The following is a 15,069-nucleotide window of genomic DNA, read 5'->3' as shown; positions in this document are numbered from 1 at the left end:
CATATGAATAATGTGTTCATATCCCTTTAAAGGTATATATTAATGGCTGCAAAGGATTACAAAATCTCTCCCCATTTCTGAAATTCTCTCATTTTTATATTATTCTTTCTATAATACTAATAAATACATTTCTAAAGAACATATATAGTAATTTATTCAGGGAACTTGGAGCCCCAGGCCAAGTAACAAACTGGCTTAAGTAACAAACATAATGCTCACCAAAAAAAAAAAAAAGAAAGAAAGAAAAACTATATCTATTTGAATTAACTAGAAGTCCTAACCTTCCTATCCATTACTAACTTAGTGTGGAAAGGATGTCATAATAAATAGGATTTAATGTTTTCTATGATCCAGTTATATATTGATACATAATAAGATGGCAATCGATGGAATTTTTCTAGCCTCCCAAAGCCTTTGTTTCAACCCTACATGCTCTCATCATTATAAGCTGGGCCATAATGTCTAAACCAGGTTGCTTGAGCCCATTTCTGAGCTGACCAGCATGTCATACCGAATTGTGGGCTGTCAGTCTCAGGGACCTTGAACAGCAAACTTCAGAATTAGAATCTTGCAGGTGTAGACCCTCAGAATTAGACAGTCTATTGAAGGAAGAACAATAAGAAATGGTAGTAAGAGTTCAAGAATCTTAGTTAGACTATTTTAAATTCTTAACTTCTTCCAACTATTTAACCTTGAAGAAAGCTAGTGACTCTCACTGAGCTCAGTTTTCTTATTTATAAAATCAGAAAAGTAATCCTAGGCTTCTGAAGATTAAATGAGATAATGAATAAATATCCCTCTAGATATCAACATGCCTGATCATCAGTGAATGTTAACAATGACTGTCATTATTAATCTCAACAGTATTTAATGGCATTTATTCTCTCAGTTTATGCTTCAAGAAGAGAAAATTCAAATTGAAGTAGAAAAACAGAAATAATAAATATATGAGTCTGTGTCACCCTTGGTATTTTGAAATGTCATGTCAGTGATGTAAACTATTTTCAAATGCTTCTGAAAATGTTATTTGAGCAAAGGTTGCTGATAAAAACTCAACTCACGAGGAGAGACATAAGAAGCAAAGTGACCTTGAAAAGTTTAAAGGACTGAAAGAGAACATGTATGCTAAACCCTGGAGGGAAATCAACAGGGCCCCGGGCAGTTGTGGTATGGTACAGGATGATGGCAGCATCCAAAGCTCTACAAATGTGGGGCCCATGTAGAAACAGGCCTAAGATGAACAAGATTTCTACCAGTCCAGTGGAAAATAAACACACACCCATCATAGGGAACATCTGCTACAGTGGAAAGAATCCTGGGCTGAGAAAGAAGCGTTGGTTGCATTGACTCTGATATGCCTTAAGGGTATATCTCTATAATGGGTAATGGGTACTATCTCTACTGTGTAAGTGCTGGGTGAACAAGTTTCTAAGTTTCTTTCAGTACTGAAACTGAACTAACCTGTATACTGTATTTCATATTGGTTAATTTCTATTAGATTTTACTTCATTACTAGTAAATATATTACAGAGGGGAAGATATAACACAAAACTTAATAGCTAAAAGGGAAAAAAAAGTGGTAAATGTGACTAAACATTTTAAACTTCTATATGACAAGAAGTAACATACAAGTTAGAAGCTAAAATAGTTAAATGCAATAACACAAAATACAAACACCAAACTAGTAAGAATATTTATATGAAATAGAGCACTGATGTTTTTAATATACAGATAAAATGTTAAAAGAGCAAACAGCCAGTGTGACTTCTTGATTGATCATCGACCTATGAATCAGGAGGTCGATGATGAGAGAAATTGCTGGACATGAGATTATGTGATCCTTGACTTGTGTATTCAGTTTCCGGTAAACAAAAGCCTAGATGAAATTACTTTTCCTGTCTCTTCCATCAATGCCTGGACAATTTCTGAAATGACGATCAGCTACCAAGGAGTTAATCTGAAATTTTATAATTCAAAGGCACTGTTAGAATCAAAGAATTCTAGCTCAGAGAGTTAGGAGAGAATTGAGGCTCAGTTTGGCATAGAGCTGTCACTGAGCTATTGAGTGGCACAGGCGGGCCCCCACCCCTAGCTCAGCTGGGTTCCCAATTTACTGTGTAAACAGTGCTTTTAGTAAGGAGTTACCATGATAGAAAGCCAGGGAAGAGACCATGAAAGTTTTAAAAGTGAATAAGGAGTGCCCAGCTGGCATGTCTCAGTATTTGAGCATCGACTTTATGAACCAGGAGGTCATGGTTTGATTCCCAGTCAGGGCAGGTGCCCAGGTCCGTGGGATCGATCCCTAGTGTGGAGCACACAGGAGGCAGCCAAACTTTCTCTCTCATCATTGATGTTTCTATCTCTCACTCCATCTCCCTTCCTCTCTTCAATCAATAAAAATATTTTTTAATAAATAAAAGTGAATAAGGAGACTTTAACAAGGTTACTATGAGATGTCCAAGATGCGGAATTGAGAATGACAAATGTTCCAGGCCTGATAAGGAAACAGAGTAGCAACCCCCACCAATCCAGAATCATTGTCAAAGAGGATTCATGTGAGGCCAAATAGGATTCTTTATTTTATGGATAGATAAGCTGATCAGTTATTTTATTCTTTTTCATGGGAGGTGGCCATCTTCCCTATAAATAAAAGAAAGCAGAATTCTGGTATCATCTGCAAAAATCACTCTCTGTGTAGGTTAGAGAACTGGACTTACTGTGAGCTCTGTTGAAGCAGAAAGGCTTCCTCAGACTTGTCTTGTTCACTTTTGTTCTTCACCCACAGTGCCTCTCCTGGGGCAGACAGGGAGCCTTGTCATTGACAAGCACTCAGTAATTACATTGTGTTGATTTAGACCGAATTGATTGGAGAAAGATTTTAGCTTTTGCTTCTCATTAAATTTGACTTCAGAATGAATTCTCCCTCTCGGCAGTTCTGTGCTGGTTTGGAGATGCTCTGTTTCTCTTCTGGCACGGGCCCCAAAATGGGAGTTAGCAGCAGCAACATAAACTGCAAGCATTCTCTATTTCATTTTGTCAGAAGCCACACTGGAATTGTACATGAGAAATGGGACGGTCAAATTTATTCTGGAACAAAGCTCAGGCCTATCTAACTGAGCTCAGGATGATGGGACCAGGCCTCTGACCAAAGAGGGAGTTTTGGCGGGCAGCCAGTCAGTCCCATTGTGTATAGTGCCCCCAGAACCCTATCTGAATGTATTAATCCGTCAGTGCATGCTTGTCTATGCACATTACACGTGTCTCTCTTCATTACCCTGTCTTCCCTCTAATTTTGAAGGCTTCTATCCACCTCAGAAATCTAGGAAACTCACAGAGGCACAGGAACTGAACACACTGAGAGCCTAGTGGCAGTGGGCCTACAAAAGAGTTTCAACGTGGTCAAGCCATAGCACAAACACCACAAGATGAGATTTCATGTGTCTGCTACCTAAAAATTCTCAGGAGCATAATACACAAATGCCTGGGTAGGACATGAGGGGTTTTTAGGGAGGTGACATAATCTTAAACAGACTCTCCATTCTGGGAAACTTTGTCCTTCTGTCAATCAGAATAATACCCCTTATGAAACACCAACATCCTGTGGCGTCCTGTCTTTCAGGTGAATGGCATTGACCTCCGTGGAGCATCCCACGAACAGGCTGCTGCTGCACTGAAGGGGGCTGGACAGACAGTGACGATCATAGCACAATACCAACCTGAAGGTCAGTGAGCACCCAAACGTCTAACGTTCTGATATGTGAATGTGGACCCGCGTTTCTGATTGCCCGTGTTAACTAGTCACTGCCAACAGGGAAATCGGTGCTTTATATGCCTAGGACAGGAGGCTGTCTTATCCTTCATCTTCCAAGGAAAACTTCAGACAGCTAGAAAGGTCTGTTTGAAATACGAATTCAAATAAGTAACAGCCAGCATCAGCTTTATTTCATTTATTTTCTTTTCTGATACATACTTTTTGGTCAGCAATGGACACTATAAAAACAATTGAGATTTAGGAAGCAAGGAGGAGAGATTTCATCTACAGAAACAGATGATCAGTAGATCATATTCTCTCCTTGTAGCATTAATTCTTTGACACTAACATGGCTGTAGATGCCCTTGATGTGGATTTATTTTTTGCTTTCATTTTTACTTTTGCCTTTTCTACTACACTATCACGTGTTTGGAATGCATCACTATCAACCGTGAGACGTGGTGAGATGTCATAAATCCTATTAGCTTCCTGGGCCTCGATGAGATATCCTAGATTGGATTAGCTGTACCCTGCTCTTTGGTTTGTTTCAACATCTGTTTCTGTGATCAGAATGAGAAACAATGAGACAGCCAGGATGTTTTCTATTGAAGTTGATTTCTTAGCATACTTGTGGGTAGAATGTTCCCTTGTTCATGAAACATAGTTAAGTGCACCATCATGGGCTAGACTCTGTACAAAATAACAGAGGCATAGGTGTCTGTCCTTGAGAAATATGGTTAATTGCTTTTGCTCTACATGGCTAGCAAACAGGAGTATTAAACAGCCAAACATGAAAACACAAGATGCCACCAAGGCAGAGCCTTTGTGCCTGTGGATATATGGAGCTTCTTTGGCCTCTCAAATGATTCTTTCATAAAGTCAGTTTGTCTTGTGGTTTGGAAGACTGCTGTTTCTGTCTTGCCTGTGGCATCTTAGATTTTACCATTAATGGTAGCCAACCACTACTTACCTGAGAATAGAGTGAACATTCTGCCCAGTGTGTTTCGGTACATTGTTTTCATTTTGCCTGGCTTTCGAATTAGACTGTGCAATAGTTATAAAAATATATCTATATATCTATATACCTATATAAAATTATTATTATTAAATGCTTTCTCATATTGCTCTAGCCCAGATATGGCTAGAGAGGCTGGGGAAGAAGGAATAGATCAGTGAAATAAAGATAAAATTTATATATATATATATATATATATATATATATATATATATATATATATATTCTTCTGGGGGAAACAATACTAATGATGATAACACCAAGGGAACATGTTCTTCCTAGATAGTTTTGAAAAGCCTTTCTACTTCTTAAAAAGGAATGTCTTCTAATAGGAATAAATGGTTCCAAATGTACCCATTGTAAAACAGAAAACGAAGAAATCTGGGTTAGCACAATATGATGAACAAATTCTACTTTATATAGTGTAATAACTTTTTCATGGGATTCTTTCACTTTCTTGATAGCTGTTTCCTTTCAGTCTCATAGCCTGGCACCTGGCCTAAACACCCTGGGCTGTTTTCTCATTTTGGAAAAATTTCATCTCAAACAATTCTGTAGATTGATAAGATGGTCAGAACTATGGTTATACCAATTAGAAGCTCTTGATAGTGAAGCTCAAATAACCTTGAACAGAATGATTTCAAGCATTAAAGGCTACAATAAAGGACAACCAACTTGTCCTAGTTCTATCAACATAAATCATCTTAAACTTCAACTTAGGTTCCTTTAAGCAATATACTTAATTTAGATACTGTGTTGTACTTTATCAAGATGCCTGTTCAAAGCAAATCAATTTTTAAAGCACTTTTAATGAATCCTGCAAATAACAAACAAGAAGCTTATTTCAAAATGCCAAAGTATAGGTCAGATTTACAGAATGACTTCCCCATTTTAACATTTTAACTGTATTGTCATTTGTTGCAGCTTTAAGTTGGTTGGAAATGTAGTTATGCAACATCAAGCAAGTATTTTCTTTTTCTTTTTTACAAATTTAATGTTCAACTAAGCCTATTCTATTATTTGAAATAGAAGACTGATTGCATTGTTGCCTAGGCCCTGTAGGGACATTTAAATATACAACAACTTTAGGAAATAATGAACAATTTTCTTTTAAAATAACAAGTGGAGCCTAGCTGGTTTGGCTCAGTGGATAGAGCCTAGGCCTGCAAACTGAAAGGTCCCGGATTTGATTCCAGGGCACATGCCTGGGTTGCAGGCTCGATTCCCAGTGCGGGGCATGCAGAAGGCAGCCAATCAATGATTCTATCTCATTGTTGATGTTCCTTCTCTCTCTCCATCTCCCTTCCTCTCTGAAATCAATAAAAATATATTTTGAAATAAATAACAAGGGGAAAGAAGAGTACATCATATGAGATTCCATTAAGAAATTCTCACCACATCCCCTTTGTTTGCACCAGTATTGTGAGGTGTACACGCTAAGACGCATTTTATTGACATCTCTTTTGGAATGGTCAAGAACCACCCTTCCCGTAAATATGTTTCACAGTTACTTTCAAATGCTTTTACTAGGAATATTCTAGCTGCCTTGCTCAGTATTACCAAATATTCAGAAAATGTGGCCCTTGACCCCATCCCAAATCTTTGTCATGAAGAAATTTTTTTTTATCTTATTGAGGAGAAAGAGCTTAGGCACATTTAATAGAGATTAGTTCCTGATGACATAAGACCAAAATTGTATGATAATGCTACCACTTCTACAAAGTATGAAACATCAGAGAATGGATAAACCTGCAGGAGCTAAAACAGTACAAATAGTACTTTATGGAAATAAGGGAATAGACCGAGACCTTGAAGAATGGATAGGATTTCTGTTCAGGAGAGGAGGGAGAAAGAATATCTTGCTAAACTCCACAAGACTGTGAGCTCCATGCATGCAGAGAGAAACCTATATTTTCTCTGATAAATCAGCCTTCAGTATTGTGCTATAATTGGTATTTCTTAAAGAGTTGCTGAACTAGGGAATAAAATTTTGCCATTTTTCAGTATATGAATTTCCACTTGAAGGTAATTAAAGATTGAAGAGATTCAGTTTACTACTTGCATTTTTTATTTTTGCTTCAAAGCAAAAAATAAGTGCTAAACAAGTGGGCGTCACAAAAATATAAAACCATTTCCAATTGTGTTTTTTCATAGCATAGCACTTGGCATATTTTTTAAATAATTATAAATAATTTATAAATATCATGAGGTATTTATGTTTTTCTCGGCAAGTTTTACCCATATCCACTAACATCATCCTTTTTAAATATATAAGTTTTTATTAATTTTAGAGAAGAAGGGAGAAGAAGAGAGAAAGAGAAGCATCGATCAGCTACCTCCTGCGAGCCTCCTATTGGGGATGGAGCCCACAACCCAGGCATGTGCCTGGATGGGGAATTGAACTGATGACCTCTGGGTGCATGGGATGACACTCAGTCAACTCAGCCACACCAGCCAGAGCCAATATCATCCTTTTTTATCATCTTCTACCACTGCTGCATAAGACTGCTCCCTGTACCTAACACTTGATTATGACAGGCGGGGATACTAACCACTATACTAACGAGGAGCTGTTTGATTATGAATTATCATGTTTCTGGGCCTTTGCTCATGTGGATTCTTCTACCTGGAATTCCCTTTTCTCCCTTTCTACCAGTAGGATTCCTAGTCATTTTGAGGATCCTCAGATGTCAATTCCACTAATAAATTCTTTATTCTGCTAAAACATTAATTGATTATTTCTATGAGCTCCCTAAACCTGTCTTCAGGTGCCAGGATTTGCACATTTCTCTACTCAAGTAAGCTTCTAGAGGGCAAGGACCCATCTATCCCTCATTTTATCTCCCATGTTAATTTGCTCAATATGAACTTGACTGTGTTTAATTAAAGCATTTTCAAATGGTTCGCCATTTGTTGTAGGAGTGCAATATTATATCTTCACTGTGTTGGCCAATATTAATAATAGGTACTTAAGAAATAATTGATGAGTAGGTAGAGCGTCGGTCTGCTGACTGAAAGGTCCCGAGTTCGATTCCGGTCTAGGGCATGTACATTGGTTGCGGGCACATCCCCAGTAGGGGGTGTGCAAGAGGCAGCTGGTCAATGTTTCTCTCTCATCGACGTTTCTAGCTCTCTATCTCTCTCCCTTCCTCTCTGTAAAAAATCAATAAAATTAAAATTAAAAAATAAAATAAAAAAAGAAATAATTGATGAGTAAATACTGAATGAATGGCCTAGAGTTTTGATATCAGATACAGAAATGTTTAGAATCCAAGGGATGGTCAGTTGGTGTTGATGCGATTTGTAGATGGTGCCTTTTTGGTTTTTGTTACAAAATTCAGAAAATTTATAGCAGTTGCTCTATAACATAGCACATAGAATAGATGATTAAGGCTCTAACAGTTTTTAAAGTTCTAAAATCTACTTTTAACAGCATTGATAAATAAAAAAGGTATTGATTACAACCTAATTATACATTTGTCACAGCATTCCTCTGTGTCAGAATGGGGCAAATCTTTATTATCACTTATTGCCTTTTCACTAGTATATCTATATTTAGTGTGAGACTATTAATTGGAGTTGAAATCATAAACCACCAGATATTCATTAAGAGCCAAGTGAATAATATAAATTGTTGTATAAAGCGCAAAATGAAGACAATTAATGGCTAAGCTATTCCTATGAAAATCACCAATATCCACTTGCCTTTAATTCGTTACTCAGGTAATTGTTGGGAATACTTTAAGGGCTTCAGAAGTGCTTGCAAGTAAAAAAGAGGAAGTTGATGGAGGTCCCCATCAGCCAGCAGGTACTTGAATAGACATTGGAGGGACTTGTTTTCCTCCACATCTCATTCTTTAACAGAATACTACTTAAGTTCCTAAAAGAAAAGTCCAAAAGACAGAGTTTATCACTGCCTGTAGACTTTTAAGTGTAGTATGGTTTATGGCGTTGTGAGAGAATGGCCATGTGGTTCATATATACATTGATTTATTCAATAATCTGAACACTTTATTATGCCCAGGGAAATGGTAAACAGTGACTCAATATAAATAAATATAACATTTGTCAGATAGTGATAAGTAGTATAAATAAATATGAATAAGAGTAAAGATTATAGTGACAGAGAAATATATGTTGGGCAGGGAAGGCCTTGCGAATAAGATGCTATTTCAGCAGAGACTTAAAAGAAGTGAGGGAGTAAGTTTTGGAGGAGGAAGTTAATTATTCTAGAGTATTGGTCTACCAAGCAAAAGGGGTCCATGAACTCGCAGCATAAACATCCACCTAAAACTTGTTAAAACTGTACAATCCCAAGCCCCCATTCAGGCCCACTAAGTCAGAATCTACATTTTTATCAAGATCTATGGGTTATTTGTGAATACATTAAAGTTTGAACACTGCTCTAGAATATTCAGAGACCCTGTAAGAATTATCACTTGTCACTACTGAATTGGACTCTACCTGGCATACTGGGCAAAGTTATAAGAGACTTCGTCACCAGGTTTGATTTCTGGCTTGTATTACTCAATGACTAGTCATGCCTCAGTGGTTTCATTAGGGATATGTTGGGCTGCAAGGGGTCTAAGAAGTTAATGTGTTATCCACCTCTACTTTGTCTCCCCCTATCCTCTAAATACAGATTTTCAAGCAAATTTATAAACCTTGTTCAAATTATTCAGTTAATGAGGCAATGAACCTATTCTTAAGGTTTCATTCTCTTTAATCCTGGTCTATCCTGCATGTGAATAAAGAAGCATTGTGTTGGGAAGAGATCAGATTGAACCCCATTCTAATGGATATCTCCATGGACTGAAAATCACGGAGGCATCATTATAAAATTTCTTTGAGTAGTTTACTATATTTGAGATTATAAGTTTATTTAAATAATCCTTTTCACTTCTTTTAAAGTATGAAACTAATTCGGAAAGAAAAGTAGGTATTCTTTCAGCATGACATGGATCTTATTCAGAGTAACCACTCTGAATTCAGTCACCAAGCTTAAATCAGAATTGGAGCCTATGGTGCATTTTTCTACAGAGTCAAAGATATGGCGAGAGCTTGAAATGAATATCTGGTTTACTCTCTGAAGAATATGGGTGCCTTCAATACCTGAAGTTTCTTAGAAATGAAAACACATATAACATCTAAAAAGCTTACTTAAAATGCATGCTATATTTCTTTCTTTAAATTGATGTCTACATAAGTTTATGCATATGAATGAGCAGCTGTGGCATGTTGAAATGTTTTCTTGGTACAAATAACTGCATCTTAAATGCCCAGGCAAGATTCATAAAGTCTAGCTGTGGGTCTTGGTTAGAAATTGCATCAGCATCCTCAGGGAGCATTTAAAATGAGCCTTGGAATGGAAAGTACAGTGCAAGACTGAACTGGGAAGAGATGATCAGAATTCTAGTGCCAACTCTAACTCAAGTTGTGTGACCTTGTAGTATTATTCATCTTTATGAGCTTCAGTGTTCTCACTGATAGAGAAAAAAAATAAAATAAACAGTTTGGGTGGATAAGACATTATCAGAATACCCCTCCAGTTATTAAGTTATTTAGATAAAAAACATAACCCCTAATCTCAGGTAGTTTAAAAGCATAAATTCCACTACTTGAAAGCTTTGTCCTTAATATTACATCTTTATGCATTTTTTTATGGATTCTTTAAGAAGTAACCACACAATCTAGTTAATTTGATGTATTTTGTGTGGTTTTAATATGATCGTTGAGAAAAAGAAATTAAGAGTTGGAAGATCCTCAAAGATCATGTTATCCAGCTTCCTCATTTCACAGATGTGGGGAGTTGGAGCTCAGTCAGCATTCAGATGAGAAAGCAGTTCACTGTCTTAAAAGTTGTCATAACTACTAAAGCTGAGGCTTATTGAACAGCCAGTAAATTCCTTAATTCTTTTAACTCACTATAGAACTCATGATGCAGATGGCTTAAATAGCCCAAGGAATCTAACTCAATAAGATTATTATGATCAAATGGACAAGAAGGAATTAAAAATATTTCATGGAATCTCAGGGCTTTCCCTTGTATACAACTTCACTTTCATTTCTAACTTGTTACTGTTATTAATTGCTGTTAAGAAAGCTTTAAAACTATAAGCAATTATTGTTCATTTTACAAACAACAAACAATCTTGCAATACTAGTAATTCTATATAATTACTAGTATTGCAAAAAATAATTTCAGGGAATCAAATATATTATGATTTTCCAATTCTAACTTCTTCCTGCAGCCCCTTCATCCATTCATCCATCCATTGCTCCATCACTCCATCCATTCACCTGTCTGCTCATCCATTCATCTATCCATCATCAATTAGTTCATCTTTAGTGATAATCTGTATTACCGTATGTCAGATTTCTACAAATAGATTACATTAAATCTGATTTAATTAATCTGGTTGGCATACTCTAATTTTTACCAGAATATTAGGAAGGAAACTTAACTAGATTTTTATGACTCTGGAATGTTTATTGCTTGACCATGTCTTTCTTCACAGCTCTCTCTCACACTAACAACTACTGCAACTAAAAATCTCCCTGGATATCCCCTCATTCAATGTATCCTTTGTTTTAGCCTTCTCCTTATTGTTTTTGTTTCCTCTCCAACCTCTGTCTAACACTATAGAATATGACTCAAAAGATTATTTCTATATCCTGCAAGTAAAGTCTACAGATTCAGAGGAGGTTCTCTACAGATACTTTATCTCTCTCTTCATTCTCATACCTCAGTTTGGGCCCAGAGAAAGAAATGTAATGGACACAAACAAAGATATCAATCCCTGACTCTCAGAAAATTCTCTTGACCTTATAATCTATCATGGGAATACAACATCTCAAACTCTTATCAAAGGAGCTAAAAATATTTACAGTTGATTCTACATTATGCCTCCTTCCCCTGTTTCATCTATGTCCCCATCCCCATAACAATTCTCATTCCCTAATTAAATACATTCATCTTTTGAGTGTCTCATCCTGTAACTTTATATTATTTGTCACCTAGTGACATAAAGCACTCACTTGTTAATACAGAGGTTAAATAAATCCTTTGCTAAATACATTTTGACAACCAAAAAGGTCACTTAGATCTTTACTTGTCTTTAGTAACAACCAGATCAAATACATGGAAACAAAGGGTTTAAATCCTATTCTTGACTATTCAAGTATTACAAGATGAACCTATTAGAAAACCCTTCCACTTGATATGGCATTTCAGAATGTTAGATAACTGTAAATGTGTATTCTTCAGAGACAAACAGAAGGGAAATATAAACCAAGACAGATTGAAAATACCTACTAGCTTACTTCCATAGTCTGGACTCCCAGTCTACTAGTAGTTTATCTTCACATTTGTTTGAATATAATCCCTATTTAAGCCAATCCTTGGATTTAATCATGAATAATGAGGCATCTTTCTTTCCTTTCCCTGATTCTGCAGCTGATGCTTTATTGACCACATCAAAGCCACATCACTTTTCTGAACATTGATTCCCTTGCTTGTTAACAAAGATGGTTAAATTATTGTTCAGGCTCTTTCCAGCTGATGTTCTATGAAATTTAATTTACTGTGCTTCCTAATTAAAACTTTTCATCAAATTCAATAGTTACAAACAGATAATTTCTAAATGTTCTCTTTTTATTCTACACATTTTAAAACATGGAAATTCTGCTTTCACCCACTTATGGGAAGGGGAAAGATCAATATCTGTAGAAATTGCTCTCTTTGTGTTCAGTAGGGTTTGAATCCTCTAATAATGGTTTAAAGTTTAATTCAATTAGAAGCACTTATTGCTTGTTGGGGCTTTCAAGATAAACAACTTAATGAATGGTCTCTTTGTTTATAGAACCATGGTAGTCTGAATATTATCAACCTAATAAATTATTAAATTATAACTGCTAAGCTTATAAATGGATTTACTAAGGCTGAAAAGATGAAATGTGAAAAAAAATTATTTCAGGGAATCAAGGCTGCAGAAAGTTGAAATAGTGACCATGTCTTGAATTCTCAGAATCAAAATAATAGCTACTTTAAAATAGAAAAGCTGAGCATAGAAAATATGTGCATCTTCAATGTGCTTTATAAATTCTGAGTCCAAATAGGATTCCTAGAAGAGTTAATGACAGTCTATAAAAGGCAAAGGTGTCCAAACTGCACTTTGGTTCAAGATAATCTATTCTAGTTTCCCTCTCAATTTCCTCATATTCATGTTCCCACTGCTAAGGGTAATTGTTAAAGAGTTGCTGACCTATTACAAACATTAAATAATGACAGAACAAACATCCACTCAGTCTTCATTCACCTAATGTTTACTGAATGCTTCCTATGAGAGATACATTGCCCTGGACATTAGAGACAGAATGATGAATAAAATAGATGTGGCCCTTTCCCTAGTGTACCTGTGGTTTACCAAGAAAAAGCACACTAGTGAATTATAGCAGCTAAGGTTCATCTAGAAAAATAAAAGAATTTGGATTTAGATTCTTAGGATTTAAAAACTCAAGTAAACTCTTACAATGTATTAAATAAGGCCAGACCAAAACAGACAAAAACTCTGACCAACATGGAGAGTCAAGAAGTCAAAAAAAAAAAAAGAAAGAAAAGAAAAAGAAAAGAAAAAGAAAGAGATATGTACTACTATTTGTAATACTTTAAACAATAAAATAAAATTTTTTAAAAAGGCATTCCAAGAAAGCAATACTTTGTTCATCTGAAGAGTGAATAGGCATTAACTTATCAGAGCAGAGGAATGAGTTTTAAGGAGCAGGAGAGAAAGGTATGTTAAGTCACCTGTGAAGGAGAGAGGATAGTGCTATAGCGGGACTGTCAGCAAACCAGGGAAAGTGGGAGAAACACCCTACAGAAGATGGTGAAAGAGGACAGCAGAGGCAGATTATGCAGGACTGTGTTGAGTATTTGATTCTTTCTCTTGAAAGCATTAGTGTTTGAAGGTTCTAAGCCAGCGGCTCGCAGAATTGGATTTGCTTTTCAAAAAGATTGACATGGCTGTTGAATGGAAAACAGGCCCGAGAGCTCTTAGGGGATTTGGGAAGCATCAGGTGAAAGACCCTCATCAAGGTGAGAGGAGGTGGTGGTTGGATCAGAGTAGTAGCAGAATAGGTGGAGAGAAGTAGACTCATATATTGGCTCATACAAATATATGAGTTCTTCCATTCCATAAAAATGTGGCCAATCATTATTAACAATTTACAAAATAATACATTTCTGAGAGAAAAGCATGTTATATTCATTTTTACATATCCAGTACCTAGCACAGTGCCTTGTTCATAATAGGCACTTAATAAATGTAGACAATAAAAAAATGCATGTAAGATTCTAATGAATAAATATACCTATTTTATAGAAAATCTCTTTTTACTTTTAAAAAAAATTAGCTAAAGCTGAACAAAAGAAAGATGGGAATAGAAAGAGATTATTTCAAGAAAGAGAATATTAAAACTAGCCTGTATGGAACACTCACTAGTGCTGGATGACATTCTAAAATATCTGCATATGTTAACTCATTTGAACTTCTCAAAAACCTGGAACACAGATTCTGTTGCTTTGCTCATTTACAAATGATGAAACTGAGACTCAGCATTAGAGGTTTTCCCAAGGTCAGACAACTAGCCAGTAGAGTACAACCAGGATTCAATCTTAATCTTAGGCAGAAAGATTCCAGAACAACCATTTGCACTAAAACTGCTTCTCATAGGAAAAGGGAAAAGGAACCAGATTTGTGTGACTCTAAAAAGGTTGGAGAGAAAAATGAGAAGGAATAAAGAGCATGGGAAATCCAAAAAAAGGAAGATGCCACGTTCTCAGGGAGAGAAAAAAGAGAACAGAGGGATCAAAAATGAGTCTAATGGGGAAATAGACATAGGAATGTTCCAAGGTAGGCAGGGCCAGTGGGTGGACAGGATCAGGGAATCTAGTAATCCAATGTGATTGAGAATGGAGGGAAGTGTACTGGTTTGGAGTAGAACCTGGGCCGGGGAACAGGTCCAGTCCAGGAAAATGTGCTCTCCTTTCTTTTTGTTGTTATTGTTTTTGTTCTTTTCAGGACATAGGAATTCTTGGGCATGCCGTTTAGCTCTGGGAATAGCTGTGATCCCAAAATAGTATAAATGGCAGGCAGGGAACTCATCCTTTATTACCTGTAAGGCATTAAGTGAGTGAGGGACAACCTCTCTGAGCCTGAAATTCTTCACCTATATTGTAGGGATGATTATATTTACCTTCAGAAGTTGCTAGAAGAATGAAGAAAATGGATGTTGAATCTGGAAT

General features: G+C 36.3%; 1 protein-coding gene across 17 annotated transcripts in view; it reads left to right on the top strand.

The window, feature by feature from the left end:
• Positions 1 to 15,069, top strand: part of DLG2 (discs large MAGUK scaffold protein 2) — a 1,831,272-nt gene that overhangs the window by 1,547,411 nt on the left and 268,792 nt on the right. For all 17 annotated transcript variants that reach the window (XM_036427307.2, XM_036427310.2, XM_045577835.1 and 14 more), the window contains one exon: positions 3,620 to 3,722. In XM_036427307.2, the coding sequence (XP_036283200.1) occupies positions 3,620 to 3,722 (103 nt within the window). The remainder of the gene's footprint in view (positions 1 to 3,619; positions 3,723 to 15,069) is intronic.

Source organism: Pipistrellus kuhlii, unplaced genomic scaffold, assembly GCF_014108245.1.
Source record: "Pipistrellus kuhlii isolate mPipKuh1 unplaced genomic scaffold, mPipKuh1.p scaffold_m20_p_9, whole genome shotgun sequence".
In the NCBI taxonomy this organism is placed as follows: domain Eukaryota; kingdom Metazoa; phylum Chordata; class Mammalia; order Chiroptera; family Vespertilionidae; genus Pipistrellus; species Pipistrellus kuhlii.
Note: the sequence above shows the minus strand (reverse complement) of the source record. Positions and strands in the feature narration are given on the sequence as shown.